This window comes from Telmatherina bonti (assembly GCF_933228915.1).
Source record: "Telmatherina bonti genome assembly, chromosome: 4".
Classification (NCBI taxonomy): Eukaryota; Metazoa; Chordata; class Actinopteri; order Atheriniformes; family Telmatherinidae; genus Telmatherina; species Telmatherina bonti.
This window is the reverse complement of record NC_136622.1, coordinates 24,604,934-24,622,157: the sequence shown is the minus strand read 5'-3', so window position 1 is coordinate 24,622,157 and position 17,224 is coordinate 24,604,934. Positions and strand designations below refer to the sequence as shown.

Genomic DNA, 17,224 nt, shown 5'->3' with positions numbered 1-17,224 from the left:
TAGCGAATCAGAAAGGTAGAAAATAGACAGAGCAGAGAAAAGCAACACCTTGTTTTAGATAGGGGCAGAAGTCCTCAGGACAGGTACAGATCAGGGACCAGTCTGTAGATCATAGAAAAAGTTTTGTTTTTTTTTTTGTTTTTTTTTACATTTTATGGATGCACAGTTTACAAAACATAACTTGAACAATGGAGTGAAAACAGCAGGGAGAGATTAAGAGCTAGGACTGGCAAAGCTGCTCCTTTTGATGCCCATCTGTAGGTGTTAGAAAGCGGTAAAAGATGATGAGCCGACAGGCATATTTTTACAGAGTTCCTCCGCAGGAGCTCCACCGCCGGAACCACCACCAGGCTGATCCGACTAAGACCAAAGCTTTGCAGACTGTCATTGATATGAAGGTAGGACTTAGAGTCATTATTGGAGCTCAGTGTTTTGCACTACATTAGAAGTAGGTATCTGTATAATTAAAGTTTGATGCCAACAAAATGCATGGTCAGGAAGTTCACACAAGCTTTGCGTTGTGTGGTGTTGGGATGTTGAGTCAGCAGTTTGCTTTTTGTTACTTGTCCTCTAGTTTGATTTGATATCAGCTTCGTACCGTACAGAAGACTAATTATGGATGAGCTCTGCTGGATCATGTGGCACAGCTGTAAAGTCAGACCCAAAACGTACATGAATAAACAATTGAAAGAACATTGTCTTTTTGTTACCTAGCATCTGTATGGCAGCCATGCCCAAGTAAAGTCCATTATTGGCCCATGCAGAGTCGAGCACTTATTCAATTTGTTTCAAATGTCACATATGGAAGCTTTCACTCTCATCTCAGCCCTTTGAAGTTGTTAGTGCTGTGAAAAATGCAGTTGACTCCATATGCGTCTGTGTGTACTCCCACACACACACACACACACACACACACACACACACACACACACACACACACACACACACACACACACACACACACACACACACACACACACATACACTCATATTTAGTGCTCATCCAGCAAATGCTTGTTCCAAAAGTGGCTGCTTCACAGCAAAACCAGTTATTTTTCACACATACTTTGCAATTTGTCTGCCTATTAACAAACTGCACATGTGCTAACCAAAGATGCCTGCAGGGTTGTAAAAGCATGAATGAGGCCAAATTAAATCTGACTGAATTAATTAGAAATGAGAAAACAAACATGGACGCTCAAAGAATCTGACGTATTGAGGGGAGAGTAAGCCAGAAAGATATGGTCATTTCCTTAGGCGATGCATTGTTATAAAACTAGCCTCTGTTACTAGTGTTAAATACCGGTGCAAGCCTTCTGTTAATCCTTTGTGCTGTGTGTATGTATGGCCAAAGGTTTTGTTTCAGTGAATGTATTGATTTTTATTTTAATCTTTGAGTTGTGTATTTTTACTTTGTATTTGCAGAACACGAACTCCTCTCTCTGTTTTGATCCTGATGTTATCTGGCAGGTACTGTACTGAGTGCACAGGTCTTGACTTTTTTCTGTTGGCATAGACTACTATTATGTGGTATATGTGTTTACGTGAGTTTCCTCTAGACTGAATGCAGCAACATCAAATGTAGAAATTTGAGTTTCATCTGTTTAGAGTTGAACTTTTGTGTCGTGCATGCAAACATGCAGTAGCTTAAGATACAGCAATCACGTCTTAACTTTGATTAGTTTTTCTGGGTTTACGTTGAAAGTCAATGTCCCTGTGTCCATGTTTTGTATGTATGGCTGCGCATCATATACGGTATATACATCTTTATGCATTCCGGTTTGGTGCATGCGTGTGCTTTTGGGAATGTATATGCAACAGAGTCTGCGAGACAGGAGTGTTGTCAGAAGACGTAATGGAGGTCAGATGCTGACATGGTGCCTGTGGTTTTTGTTGATGGCATCTTGCAGTCTGCTTCCAGTTATTTAATTATCTTTCTCTTTTATTCCAATGTTTATTGTTTAATGTATGTCTGAACCCATGCAACTGAACAACCGCAGGACTTGTCCATGACAGACTCTTCCATTTCCTCATAGATACAGCAAACAAATTCATACATCTTGTCAGTGTACAGATGTATGCTCTTTGGTCTGTTTGTCCAGACATTCCATTCACCTACAAGCCTGGAAATTAATAGTTTATATTTAGATACGGGAAGTATTTTTTGTGAAGAAGTGTTGTTTATGGTCTGCAAACATTTTCATACTTTTGATATAATGCTCACAATGTTCTTATTTTCACTTTGTGCAACTCTTAAAGATGACTATTTGTCTTTTTTGGCTGCTATCTCTTAAGTTGCATCATTTATAACATTATTTTTTTGTCTTTTTTCTATGTGAACTTTTGTAGATAGAGTAATTCATCAACTGACAGCTGTCTGACTAATAGCAAAGGAGCCCTTGCTTTGGCCTGGAGATTTATATTCTTAACCTGCTCTTTACTGACTCTGCCTGCCTACTGTTGCTGGTGCAGGACACCAAGATCTCCTCCCTGGAGAGAAACATCAGAGACTTAGAGGATGAGATCCAGATGCTAAAGAACAGCGGCCTGCTGCACCCTGATGACAGGCAAGATGAGCTCAAGCAGGTGGAGGTCTACAAAAGTCACTCAAAATTCATGAAAGCTAAGGTAGAATATCTGTGCATGCAATCCCAGTGATGCTGCATGATCCAATTGTTGTGTGTTTGCCTTAAAAGATATATAAAAAGTACATTAAAACCTGTTATTGTAATGAGCATGTTGCGTACCTCTACTGCATGCTTTCAGAGTATATACGTGAAATGTGAAGAAATCTTATTTGCAAGCTTACTTCTTTTAGCTGCTTTGGCTCGAAGCCCCGATGTTGCTTGGATGCCAAGAACTCCTACAATAATGAATGTATTTTTTATATTTGATATGAATTTCAGAATTGAAGGAAGCAATAAAAAGTTCCTGCCTGTTTTTATTTCCCATTAGCTTCTTCTGTGTCTTACCGGCATAGCTTATGTGATGAGCAGTCATTTTACAACTCTCCTATCTATGACAGTTATCTGTTCTCAGGGAGCAACCTCAGGAATTATCAGCTTTCAGTGCACCGTGTCGGCTTACTGCTCTGCCTTTGGCAAGCAAGAATACCTTTGGAAAGGCCTGACCAAAAATCTTCTTCTGGCTGCACGATGTTTTTTCATCAGCACAAGTGTGCATATTACTGCAGGCCGCACAAATTTAAACCAGCATTTAAACATTTGGATCACTGCGGCTCAAGGAACTAGGAAAAGTCATCAAGTTTGAACCAGCAGTCCGCATGTCGAAATGTCCTTGAGCTAGATGCTGAATCCCATCATTTCCTCTGAGGTGTCAGTAGTGTGTTTGAGTATGAAAAAGTGTTGCATGTGTAATATAAAAAGTGCTGTATGAATTTGCAGTTGTGGATTGTGTTATTAAGTGCCTTGAGTGGTTGATAAGACCAGAAAAGTGCTTTTTAAAGAAACCCTTTGAACAAATACAGGGACTCCATGCTTAGAGGTCAGTTTCAGGTTTCACAGAGCTTCGGTCCATATGTCTGTGACAGCTGAGGGCCAAGAATTGTGCTACATGTGAAAACGCTTCTCTTGGGTTCATTAATGGTGCTCTTTGTGTGGCTCATTTGTCATTGCATCGGGGAAGTTCCTGATGCAATCATTAAAGAGATGTTTTTATGAATGGGCCTCTGACAGATGAATGTGAGCTTACAACGACATAGGAACAGAGGAAGGAGCTCTCTCCTCACCCTCGATATCCATCATAGCAACGGCCCTGGCTCGCTCTTGCATGTCTCATCTTTCTGCGTACAGTCACACAGAAACACAGACCATCACCACACATGCACAGATTCATTCTATATCCTTGAAGTGTTTAGGGTCCTGGTCTTTCAGCAATGGTGCTGACTGGTGTTGAGGTGAAACTGTGATAAGAGAAACCAGAGAGGGCAGCATCCCTGTCCTCTCCGGTTTCCTTTGTGGACTTTGATCTGCCCAAACACTGGAAAATGGCTTCTGAGAACATGGTACAGTATGCTAAATGATCATTAGAGCAGGTACATTTATTCATGCAGAAAAATTATTTAACATGCCAGAAGCCTGAGCTGTGTGATTGAAAAGTACAAAGACTGTGGTTGCGCACACAGCTGGTGCTTTAGTTTAGTGGCTTGCTGTCCTCTTGTTTCTGTGTCTTTATAGGAGCAGGCCTTGTCACCATGTGTGTCTTCCATCAGACCAGCTCCCACCTTCTTCCTCCCCACCCAACAGCCTTGGATCACAGAACATGCAGAAGTACCCCTCTCATTAGTCCTTCTGCTCTGTCATTATTTCTTTCATTGCCTAATAATCTTTTAGATCTTTGCTCCTTAGTTTGATTATAATGCTCTGTTGTTAACATCATTTTTATTCCACTGCTTGCTCATTTCCTGACTTTTTTTTTTCTCACTGACTTACAATTTGCTCCCCACTCTAACCTCTTTGACCCTTTTTTGGTTCCAATACATTTTTCCCGCTCTCTCACTGCAGTGTTTTTATGCCACCTTTAAACAGTTTTGGTTTTTTTTGGCCTCTCTGTGTGACTGGTCAAACTCTGGTCTAGTCATTTTTATTAAGTGAGCCCCACAATCTGAGAAATCTCTCTTAGAATCAGCTTTGTGCATTTTTGGCACTACTTGACAGATTCCAGCCTACATAGCTGACCTCAGCTCAGAAACCTCCCTCTGTTCCTGTATGTTTTACTGTTATAGTCTACTGTATATGGCTTTCTATAAAACAGTCTCCCACACTGTATGATTTTATTATTATTATTATTATTCAACCTTTTGGCTGTTTTACTTGGTTTGAACATACAACAGGCTTGAGAACTGCGAATGAAGAAAAAACATGCTTAGGTGATGGTACAGAATTGCCATACATCATGTCTTCATTTAAATGTATCACTGCACAAATGATATATTTGGAGTAAAAGTGGCCTACAAAATACTCCAATTAATTCTCAGCATTTGGCAAGGCAAGATAAGGCAAGTGTATTTGTATAGCATGTTTCATGTACAAGACACTTCAAATAGCTTTACATGCAACAATAAAAGCATTAAAGACGGTGTAAAAAAGCATAAAATGCAGCAGCAAAAAGCAAAAATCATGATTAAATAATAAATTAAGTTCAAATGATTAAAAGAAATTTAAGTTAAATGTTGCCATGCAGATTTCATGCATAGATGCATGAGACAACAAATGTTTTAAACCTGGATTTTTAAATTGTCTACATTCGGTGAAATGTAGACAATTTGTTCCACTGTAGACAGATAGATAGATAGATAGATAGATAGATAGATAGATAGATAGATAGATAGATAGATAGATAGATAGATAGATAGATAGAGTTTCACGTACTGGAACAAGATTATTTTTTCTGAATTTATTTTAATACATTTTTTCTGTGTGTGTGTGTATGTGTGTGTGTGTGGTTATCAGATAGAGCAGCTGAAGCAAGAGCTGAACAAGAAGGAGTCAGAGATGCAGGCCCTGCAGACCAAACTGGAAACACTGACCAATCAGAACTCTGACTCCAAGCAACACATCGAGGTGCTAAAAGAGTCGCTCAGTGCCAAGGAGCAGCGCGCTAACACCCTGCAGACAGAGGTAAGAGTGTACATTAATGTACATGCAAATACACATCCACATATGTCAATTATGATGTAGTAAAGCGCCACCGCTTTCTGGTGAGGAAGGCAAGTATTCACTGCTTCAGATGAATGTATTTGAGTGCCTCTGGTGACTGATGCTACTGTACAAGCCTTCTTCTGTGTCATTGTTGGGAACAAAAAGATACCACTTTTTTCCTTATTAGGTAAAGTAAACATCATTGCTTAAGAGGTAAGAGCCAGTTATTGGATTAATCTAATAGTAAATGTCCACAAGCACAAGATGACGTCTACGTCTACCTTCGCTCCTTTCTTTCTCCCTCCTTAATGGGGAATTAGGTGGGTGGAAAAATGTCGATGTGTGTGGCTCCTTTAGTCCACCAGCAGGTTTGTAGATGTGGGTGGGTCAGCAGGCTGGAAGAAAGCTGGCAGCTTCTTTTCATGTTTTAAGTTTCTAGACGATGTGGCTTTAACGATTTTATCGCTGCTTTTAGGGATGGCTGTTGATTGTATGAGGCGTAACAGAGATGTGTATGTTTATGTGTGTGTGAGAGAGAGGGCATTTATCATTCCTCTCCATCAGTCTCGAGACTTAGAACTGATACTTCAGATCTCTTTGTGTTCAGCAGTTGAGAGTGGCCCGCTAACTATGTCCACTCATCATTACAGGAAACAATTTGGGCCAAAATTAGGCCTAATTGTCCATACATGTGCAAGGAATTTTGGCTCTTGCTGTTTGCTGAATACATCATACTTAAAGGAATTGCTTTTCAGTGGGTGGCTTTTATGTGTGTCCCTGTTTACCAGGCACAATCGTAAAGTTAGTATTGTTTCACCATGCGATTCTATCAGTCTGTGTCAGCAATATATGTGCTTGCTGAAAGCTCTTGTAGCAGCACTACCTCAGTCGTAGTCCTGAGAGGTTTGGGTGGCATTTGAGTGAGAGTCTGCGCATACTCAAACTGTATCAATCAACCATGGAAAATACAATAATACAAATTACACTGGTGTGCAATTTCAACCAAAAGAAAGGGCTAGTTTAAAGAATTACTCAATCAAATAAATGATTACTGATTAAAAACTGCTGGGAAAAAAAATCACTGCTTTTGAAGCTTCTGATTGGTGACGGGGTTGTTTTAGTCAAGAGGTCATAATACTCTGCTTTGCTAGGTAGGATCAAGATAATTGCACTTGCTGTTGACCAACCAAAATAATCAAACTATACTCTGAAATTTGATTTAACTATAAGGAAATACTCAAGACTCACAGGCAGATTGCTGAGTTGGGCCTGTTTAAAAAAGCAATACACTTATTTGGTTGAGGTGATAATGTGGGCAATTTTAAAGTTACACTAACACACACACTCAGAGCATCAACACTTATCAACGTGGTTTCAGTGGCTCAGAGCTGTTTGACCTGCTAGCGTCATATCAGCCTAGTTAATGCCTTTAAAACATAGCAGAAACATTTGTTAAAGGCTTTTAGATAAATGAAAACCATTGTTTGAATGGCAAGCATGCTTTTGAAGGTACAGCCTCTGTGTGTTTTTGTTAACGTGTGTGTGTGTGTGTGTGTTTATGCGTTAGTCTGTGGGTGCATGTGAAAGGAATGAAATAGATGACGATAAAGCTTCTGATGTTAGCCTCATCACTATGCTCTGTTCTGTCCTCTCACTTTTCAGAGGCTGCTGTAAAAGAACTGTAATCAGATCCAGATCACCACAAATACACAAACACACAGCTGCACACACAAACCCATGGACACAAAAAAACACATACGCTGTCATGTCTGATTCCTCGACTTCCATCTCCGGTCTCAAGCAATTTTTACCGCTATTGAAGTGACATTTTCCCCCCACTTGGGAATGGCTCGGGTTTCCTGGACTAAGTGGGCAAACCTGAGGATGAGTAAAGATATTTAGTGCGCTTTAGTGGGCCGGCCATGGGCTTGCATTCTTTCGCTGCCTGCCAGTCATTCAGCGACAGAGGACAACGATTCCCATAGGACCTTCCTTCTCCCCTCATTCCTCCCATCCATCTCCCTGTCACTTCCCTCACATTGTAGTTCAAATTTGCTGAGAGCCCCACGTTTACCTTTGTCTCATGTGACTATTGGCACATCATGCACATCCACAGCAACAACTGTGCACATGTGTGTGTATGTGTGTGTTCTAGATGAGTTTCAACAAAAATAGCAGTTCTTAGGCTTGAGAGGCACTTCTTGATGGGAGTATGAAGAAAATGGCCACTGAACAGAGAGGACACTGTGAGCAAGGGAATGAGAAAATGGGAGTGTACTTATTTGTCAGTCAAAGTCAAGGACGGCTTCTTAATGGGTGTGATTGAATCTGTCTTCAGATAACTGGAAAATGTGGAAAATAATGAGTGTGTGCTTGTATGTGCTCATTGTGAGTCTGCAAATGTCTATGGAAACTTAACCCTTTAATACAGTAGATGTGTGTGTGTGTGTGTGTGTGTGTGTGTTTCCTGTCCTGATCAGGACAATGCAGGGCTGTAATGATACTCTAGTAGATCAGGTAACCTATAAGAAACCTTCCTGCATATTTAACCAAGTAGCAACAAAGGAACGGACTAAAACCCAGTTGCAGAGGAGCCTGATTGGGTTCAGAGTATTGAGGGAAGAGTGTCCTAAATATGTTTACCATTTGTGAATGAAAATATACCAAAAGAGGAGCTATTAAAACACATGCAACATGCTTGTTTGACTTAGCTGTTATTAGGAAGACGTCTAGTCACTGTAACACAGATGAGACAAATCTTTTTGGTTAGTGTTTTCCGATCTTATCGGAGAAGCATTCCTGTGGTCTTGACCCAAGACCCTGGATCTGTATAGACTCACTCATACAGGTGATAGCGGTCCTGAGCCTTGAAGCGAAAGGTAACTGGACTTGTTTTGCAACACACATCGAATGAACTTGGCTGAGAGGTCATATTTGTGTCTGTGAAAAACAACACTAAATGTACGTGTCATGTCAACGCTGAGGTTTAATGAGCTGATAAACAAATAAATAATGGTCCCGTCTGCTGTTGACCCTTTAGACTATGGAGTTTTTAAAGCATATTGTAAATGATATAACAGTGTATCATGTATCGGTGGTGCAGAGGCGGCTGATTGTGACTTTGGCCGATTGTGACGACTGATTCGCATGTGTGCCATCTAGCTGTGGAAAATGGTAACAGGTATCAGCTCTCTTTCTGCGGATGTGACCCCATTACTCATTACAGTTTTGCGACTTTGACGATTGGAGGGTTAATATGTTCCTTGTTTGATCAGTTACAAGTTGCACTTCCTGTGCATTTTCTTTATAAGCAAAACTGCTTTTAGTGTGATCATGGTGTTAGCTGGAGGACAGATACAGACAATACTTCTCTTGCTGCAGTTTAGCCTGATTAATTTATTTCCTTGAGTTTCACAAGTTGTTAGCTCTTTTGACCTTTATGTAAATTCTTTAGATCTGGTTGTATTTGAACACAACAGCACCAGCATTACATTGAAGCTTGGAGTGATGCGTAACTCCATGCTTCACTACGCTACATGATGTGCATAGAAAAGGTGTTAAGAGTTCCGAGCGATGAACCTTCGAAGCTTTCCGTGGACCCTGAAATACTTTTGAACTTTTTGATAGGAAAGTGAAAGAAATCATCTACAATGCGATGAAATTACAGCCATCAAAACACAGGTGGATTTAGTGCATCAGCACAAGAAATTCATTGGCTGGGATTGAAGAAAGTTACAAATTTGTGCTAAATTAAGCTGAACTGAATGAATCATGATAAAATGAATGAGAATCAAGTTCAGTATAAATCAAATTCATGTTGATAGCTAATTTACCAACAGCTCTGGCATTAGAGGTCTGATTTCAGTCAATTAATATATGATTGTATATCATTACATTAAAAATAAACATGAAACGAAAGACTGCAAAACATTTTTTTGGTCTCGCACCAAGCAGCAACAATAATAAAACCACCTGCTATAAGATTTCATGCCACCAAAAGTTCAGTCAGGGTATGTTAAGGAGAATATTTATTTTGTGGCTATCTTTTATGATAGCTCACCATTCATCTGAGTTATTACAATAACTTGATGCAACAAAGTATGTTGCATAATAATGTCTTAGGCAGATATTTCCTGGTCTTGTAAAAGCCATTATTTTTTATTTCCAGATTTATCTCTTCAGGCAAGCATTTTGCAGGTGTCCACTCTCCTACACAGGAAAAGTGCAGACACGAAGTAAAGTCAAGAGTTTGAAGTTGAAGTCTGAATCAGAGACAAATGAATAAAGCAAACTAAAATTTGATCTTTCTTTTCTCCCTGAATGCCAGAAAAACTGTCCGAGGCAGCACGCCTCGTACGCATACTTTTTTGTCTGTGGTATTTCTCTTCAGCTTCATAGGATGTGACCTCAAATTTCTTGTGTTCCTTCTCATCACCAACGTTTCCTGTGTGTCTGCCAGAAGACCTATACTGAGTTTTGATTTTGAGGTTGAAATGTAATGACTCGAAGAAGATAGAAATTACTCAAAAATGACTTGCTAACATCGACCACAGTGACATTGATGAATAAGGAAAACAAGAGGAAAATAAAAAAGACAGAGGCGCGTGAGGCAGAATGAAGAGATGGAGCAATAAGAGGAAGTAAAAGTGAGAGAATTGGGCTACGTGATGGATGATGATGGCTGCTGGCTTTTGTCAGTAGGTGAAACAGTGGTAGCTATGGTCTGCTGTGGTCCCAGTTTGACTAATTTTGTTTACCTTTCCTTGTTCTTTTTGCTGATTGATGGTTGGTATAGGTAGTCAGGCAGAGACATGATGTGGTCTCAACCTGGTTAGGGTCCATCCTAGAATGTTCTCCTGCTGTGTTCTTTCTGTGTCCTTTTTTCTGCCTCATTCCCTTTTGGTAATCTCTGTCCATATTTTCTCTACCTCCATTTGACCATCTGTTTTCTTTCCCATATTCATTCACCGCTCTCCTCTGTCCATTTCTTCCATTTGTTGGTAACACCAGAGGAAACGGAGTCCAACAAATAAAAAATAAATGAGAAGTCAGTAAGATCACAAAAGATGTTTGGCTTGCCGGACTGAGGTTGGAAAACTTTTGTTTTGATTTTATTTTATGTTGACCACTAACATGTGATGAGTCCCAAAGGTTGTGGACCAGTTTTAAGCATGCCCTCATCTGAACTTGCCTGACCATGGTCACCACTCTCAGGCCCAACAGCATGATGCTGGGTTCCTGGAGTGATGTGGTTTGGGACTTAGTGTGAGCTGCACAGCATTGGGCCCACTAGAGCAAACATAATACGGTCCAAAATAAAGCCCCAGCAAGTTTTTCAGAGGCCATGTGGAAAAGCCATAAAGTGGAGTAATAGGGGTCAGAATAGGGATGAGATATTTAATGATTTACACAGTGAATGGAGTAAATACATGTGTGTACATGTGAAGGAGTTGATTAAGTGTGTACATATGGTTACTCATGCATTTGCCTTGTTATGCAAATACACATGATGCATGCTTGTGCATAAGTGGTGTGTAGAAGTTAGATCATTCACTTTGTATTTGTATGCCACACCATAGTCTGTGAGAGCTGTGTTTGCCCTCTATGCACTTTTGTTTCTCTCATTTTCAAACCTAACAAAAACATTTATAAACATGGAGGGAAAGGGAACTCTGCTTAGTCTTCTGTCAGTCAGCAGCTGGTCAGTCAGAGAGCCGTTAGGTGATGATGGGACAAGCAGAGACAATATGCTCCCTTCTTTTTGTTTTCTCCTCCCCTGCTTGCCTCAAACCACAGATCCTCCAATTTCAAAACACACACACACACACACACACACACACATATATATATATATATATATATATATATATATATATATATATATATATATATATATATATATATATATATATATATATATATATGTATATATATATATATATATATATATATATATGTATATATATATATGTATATATATATATGTATATATATATATATATATATATATATATATATATATATATATATATATATATATATATATATATATATATATATATATATATATATATATCTGCGATGGACTGGCGAGCTGTCCAGGGTGTACCCTGCCTGTCGCCCAAAGCCGGCTGGGATAGGCTCCAGCTTCCCCGCGGCCTTGAATTGGAATAAGCGGTTCCGAAAATGAAATGAAATATATATATATATATATATATATATATATATATATATATATATATATATATATATATATATATATATATATATATATATATATATATATATATATATATATATATATATATACATTAAAATATACAGTGACACACTTACACAAACTTTAAATGCCACTAAAAGTCTTTTTTTTTTAAACCCCCAGTTATTCATTTTTATTAATAGAAAGTCTGTGGATGAAAACTGTGAGCATGAAAACTGTCTCCCCCACTTCAACCTATGTTACAGTGCAGGTCATTAGATTTATCAAACCATAACTGAGTTTTAAGTATCTAGAGGGGGCACAGAGGAACTCTGCAGTATTTTAATGGCTCGTGATGAACACAAACCAAAATTGCAGCCATGAGTTAGCAAACATAAGGTCATGACACTCAGTCACTCTGTTACAGTTGTGTGTTTATGTGGTTTTAGTTAAGGTAAACATTTTTCTTGGGGGGTGTATAATCATGGGCTTTTATTTGTTTTTAAAACAGCTACATCACAAAGACAGTAACCATTTAAGTATAATTTATATTCTATTCTTTTTCAATGGTTGCATCAGTGTGTGAAGTGTCGCTGTTAGGTGGAGTATATTTTTAAAGTTGACTTGAAATGTCTTCCATGAAGCGCTCCCTGGATGGAAGCACATCCAGGTGAACCTGAATACACACAGCATGCACTATTAGTTCTCTAAAATCTGCATATACATCTCAGCATTGATAGTGCAGGTGCATAGAGATGTGCAAGCTTATTTTACCTGCTAAAGGCATCAGAGATGCAAGATTTTGAGCAGAGCTTTGATAAAAGGCTAAATTGTCGCTCTCTTCCTTATTCTGGATGCCATGATGTTTAAAAAAGGGAAAAACTTCAGTTTATCTGACCACATTGCAGTTTTCCACTTTGCCTTGGTCCACCTAAAAGAGTCATAGTCCAGAAAATAAGTGGAGGCTTCTGTGTTATTTTCAGATGTGGCTTTTTCTTTGCATTTGTGGATAATACAGTGCTGACTGTTGGAACTGTTTATCTTTTACTTCTGGCAGACTCTCATATCTAAGTTGCTCCTTTATTACCCAATCATGTCTTTGACCTGTGGCTAGGAAACATACATGTTTTTCCTGCTATCTTATGTTTGGAACTGGTTATTTTTTCAGCCTTTTGCTGTTTCTTTCCAACGTTAATACCACCATTAAGTTTAAGATAATCTAAGATTTTTCTTGTAATATGAAAACAATTCATTTTCAATATTTTTTCTTCATTCTGTTGTGAATAATAGTTTATAAAATAAATAAAAATGAAATAAAAATTTTGCAAATATTAAATTCTGTTTGAATTTTAACTTTACACTTCAACTACTTTATTTGGAATAGGGGTAGTAAATGACACTAAGACTGCATTAGCCTCAGCAATTTGTACGGGTGGATGTAATACAGAACTGTTATTATCCAACACTCGATATTCTCTCTCTTTTGTGTGGATAATTCAATTGTCACATGATCTAGTGGCTTTAGAATGTATTCAAATGAAACAGATTCAACTTTATGATGCCTTCTATTCATTTACTGACAGCAGCACGAGTATAACAAAGGTCACAAGAGTGATGAGAGTTCAGAAAGCCCCTTTATCTGATAATCAAGTACAACTCAAGCTGACTCTACTGTAGGCCCCCATCTACAGTAGAGTACTTTGTAAACTGTCTTCATACTGCATATGCTTGCCAGGGTGATGGTTCAGTCTGCTTCGACAGGAAATGGATTCCCTGGAAACAGGATGTTGCTACTGACGTGTGGTGCTGGAAATGTTTAGGAAAAATAATCAAAGTAGGAGAAAGTGTTAATGATGGGGAACGCCTGCAGAGTCTCTTCCTTTATACATGCACATATGTGATATGTATGTGTATTTAATGTGTATTTTGTGTGTGTGTGTGTGTGTGTGTGTGATGGAAGGTGTAATGATGATTGATGGAGGGGAAAAGAGGGATTGAGGCAGCTGTGTGCAGTGAGGATGGGTGTGATTGTACTCTGGGTGAGTCCCTTGTAATTCCTGTGTCATTTATTTTTCTATTTGTTCAGTACTAAAACATCTGCCTTTCAAGCATTGAAGGAGAACATTCATCCTCTCTGTTGACAAAGATGACTTTGTTTGTGGATTGTATGTGTCCTTTTTTTTTTGTTTTGTTAAACATCTGTACTTTAACATGTTACTCTGTTGCCTGAAGGCAGACAGCTGTTGCTCAGGTTCCATCGGCAGATGTTGTACATTGAGACCATGCACCACTCTCCACCCTGCAGCCCCTGCTGTGAGGCAGTTTACATCCGCTTGTTATCCTGTGCTGGCCCTAAGGTGATCCGTCCATTAAACAATTCCTGATCAGAGCCCCGACTGTTTTTCTTAACCCAGCTTGAAAAGACACCCCTCAAATGACATATGGTGTAAGCCCCAGGACAGGGAATGTCCCTCATTTCCTCACATATCAGCCCCGGTGTTGTCATGTCTGGGACTGCTAACAGAGGTTATGGGGAAATTTTCTGTTGCATGTGCTTGTTGATTTAGTGTACTTTCTAGTGCTTGTGATTGTACTATAGTCTACGGGTGTAAAGGGAGAACAAGTATTAGTGCAGGGCCAAGTTAGTAAAATACTTCATGCTTGCATTTGACATTGTTTCCACCTGCTTCTATGACCTTCATACATCATTTTCATGTTTCTGTTGCCTCATCAGTAAATTATGGATTGTTTATCACTAGTCTGTCTTACTTCAGTGTAAGTAAATTATCTCCAAAGTCAGGTGCTTACCCACCATCTGTGTGAGGGGGAACAGTGCAGATACTGTTATTTTAAAAGCTGGATAAGCCAGTTTTTTTTATTCACTTTTCACCAGTCTTTAATAAAGCAGACATTGCTCTAAGTGAAAGCAGCAATTGGCTGGTTTAACTCAGCAGTCCATTTCCAGCCTCTACCTTCTTCATCATGTAAGAGTGTGTTGGTTTCTTTTTGATGTTTACATTAAAGTAAGGAGATATTTGAATAATTACACACTGCCATGCCAAACGAAGTTGCCACCTGGATTAAACTAAGCAAATGAGCTTCCTACTGGAGAATTACTGCATGGGTCATTATCTTTCTGCCGGCTGAAGTTATTCAACCCCAACTAATGAAATGACTAGCTTCTCATTTCTTAAACAAAAGACATATACTGTATAAGTTTAGTCTGTTTAACAAAGGTCAATAACTGGCATTTGCCAAACAGAGAAAACATTTAAGATGCTAAAACCGGAAAGATAGTGGAAATCTGTCATCTTTGGGGAACAAATGTGGTTGGAAAAAAATCCTGATTAATTGTGATCACAATTGGACCATTTGGTGTAATTGAATGGAAGTAAAACAACAGTAGAACTCAGGGCTATGTTTAACAGAGAAAGTAAGAACGTCTTCTCACAAACAACACAAAGGGAACACAAGGGATAGGGACTAAAGAGCTGCGTAACCATAAGAGAGAATCACTAATCAGTGTGACTAACCACAAACAAAGGTTTCAGTTTGCAGAGAGCATGAAGACTCTGGAGCAGTGGAAGATAATCATGTTGTCTGATGAGTCCAGATTCACCCGGCTCCAGAGTGATGGGCGCATCAGAGTAAGAAGAGTGGCAGATGAAGTGATGCACCCATCACACCTAGTGCCTACTGCAGTGCTATTATCTGCAACAATGCTACGAATGCTGCCTTTATCTAATCTAAAGTTGGTAAAAAAAAAAATACTAGAGTATATGACCTTTCTTTCTTTTGGTAACAACTTTTTTTTTTGGCCAGGCATTGTTTGTAATGTGGAGGACACTGGTGGTCCAGCAACACTTTGAAATGAAACAGTCTTCCATCTTTTAGTGAAACAATCCAGACTTGGCCATATTAAAGACTTGACAAACATGAATTAGGCTAATATTATGCCATAAGTTTAGATAATTAATGTAACTGCAGAGACCTTTAAATAAATCACATCTAATGGGTGCCTTTTGCTGTATTTACACAAGCTGGAAGGATGTCATGCATCCAGGGATGTGAATAGCTCACACAGCTGTGTCTAGTGCTGCAGCTCCGGCAGACCTCAGTTCAAGCGTTAAGATACATTTCGCCAGATCCTCTCTCTGGATTTAATAACTTTTATGGTGCTGTTTTCAGCTGTAGTGACATTTAAACTTTTTTGAACAGCAGCATAAAAAATGTGCTTATCTTCTGGTGTGCATGTGCTTTAACATGAAGGCCATACAGTTTTAAAGAATTAGATTGGTATATTTGAAAATGTACAAGGAATATTTTCCTAATCAGTTAAAGACTCTTTTATTTTGCAATATTCCACGACCAAGGGGTTGAGTTAGAGTACAAACGTTACTATACACGTTGGTTAGTCCCCAGGCCTTTGCAGTGGTCTCTTCTGGTTCTGCCGATTAGACTGTGGTCTACTCGTATAGTCCCTGTGTTGTTTATTGCGGCCCTGTGTAAGCGCTCAGCCCAATACCTTTGCAGAGTTGCCTGCCAGAAAAACTTTTATGATGAAATGTGAAGCAGGAAAAAGGTAGGTGTGGACAAACAGTGAAGCTGTTTTCTTTAAGCCTCTGTTTTACTTTGCAAACCAGTTTCCAGAATCCACATTTGGCTGCCATGACTAGCATGAGAGAGGAAGTCAGAGAGAATGAGGGTGTGCTTGTGCATTAGGGTGCATGATCACATGTTTAATTATGGATACAGTTTCAAGCATGTGTGCACTGAGAAAGCTGTTAAATATATTCATGTGTATACTCCCATGTTAGAATAATTTTATTCCCCATTAAAAAAAAACAAAAAAAAAACAAAAAACGATAAAACAGAAACTACTTATTCCCAAGAATGAATATTTTTTCAACCACAGAATCTTGAATTCATATCAAGGTAATTTTTTAAAATGATATGGTGTTGAGTGAAGGCCTGGAATGTTATAGTGGGGCTTTCAAGGAGGATGGGGTGTTATAGATGTGTTTTTAATTCATCTACTTACCTTCATAACAAAGTCTCTGGTGTCCCCCTTGGAAGTGAAATGGACCAGAATGGACAGATGTGAGACCCTTAGTTTTCTTCCTGATCTCTCCAAATTCTTTTCTCCCCAAAAAGGGTTTAAGGGTAGGGGGAATAGTGACAAAGCAGCATGTATTCCCTGGTGTCCTGTAGTGTCATGTGTTGTTTCTTCCAGAGACAACAAGAGTTATCATGGAAACACAAATCTACACAGAAAAAAAAACCCACACACCTACAAAGTCCCGGCAGAGAAATCTCCTCCTGACCTAAGACAGACTGGCTTAAGGACTTTGGGGATTTGTCACAC

General features: G+C 39.0%; 1 protein-coding gene across 1 annotated transcript in view; it reads left to right on the top strand.

The window, feature by feature from the left end:
- Positions 1 to 17,224, top strand: part of LOC306754921 (ERC protein 2-like) — a gene marked incomplete at both ends in the record, with an annotated part of 113,241 nt that overhangs the window by 12,829 nt on the left and 83,188 nt on the right. Inside the window, 3 exons of the mRNA XM_079239089.1 lie at positions 2,473 to 2,628; positions 4,197 to 4,289; positions 5,472 to 5,639. Of these exons, the coding sequence (XP_079095215.1) occupies positions 2,473 to 2,628; positions 4,197 to 4,289; positions 5,472 to 5,639 (417 nt within the window). The remainder of the gene's footprint in view (positions 1 to 2,472; positions 2,629 to 4,196; positions 4,290 to 5,471; positions 5,640 to 17,224) is intronic.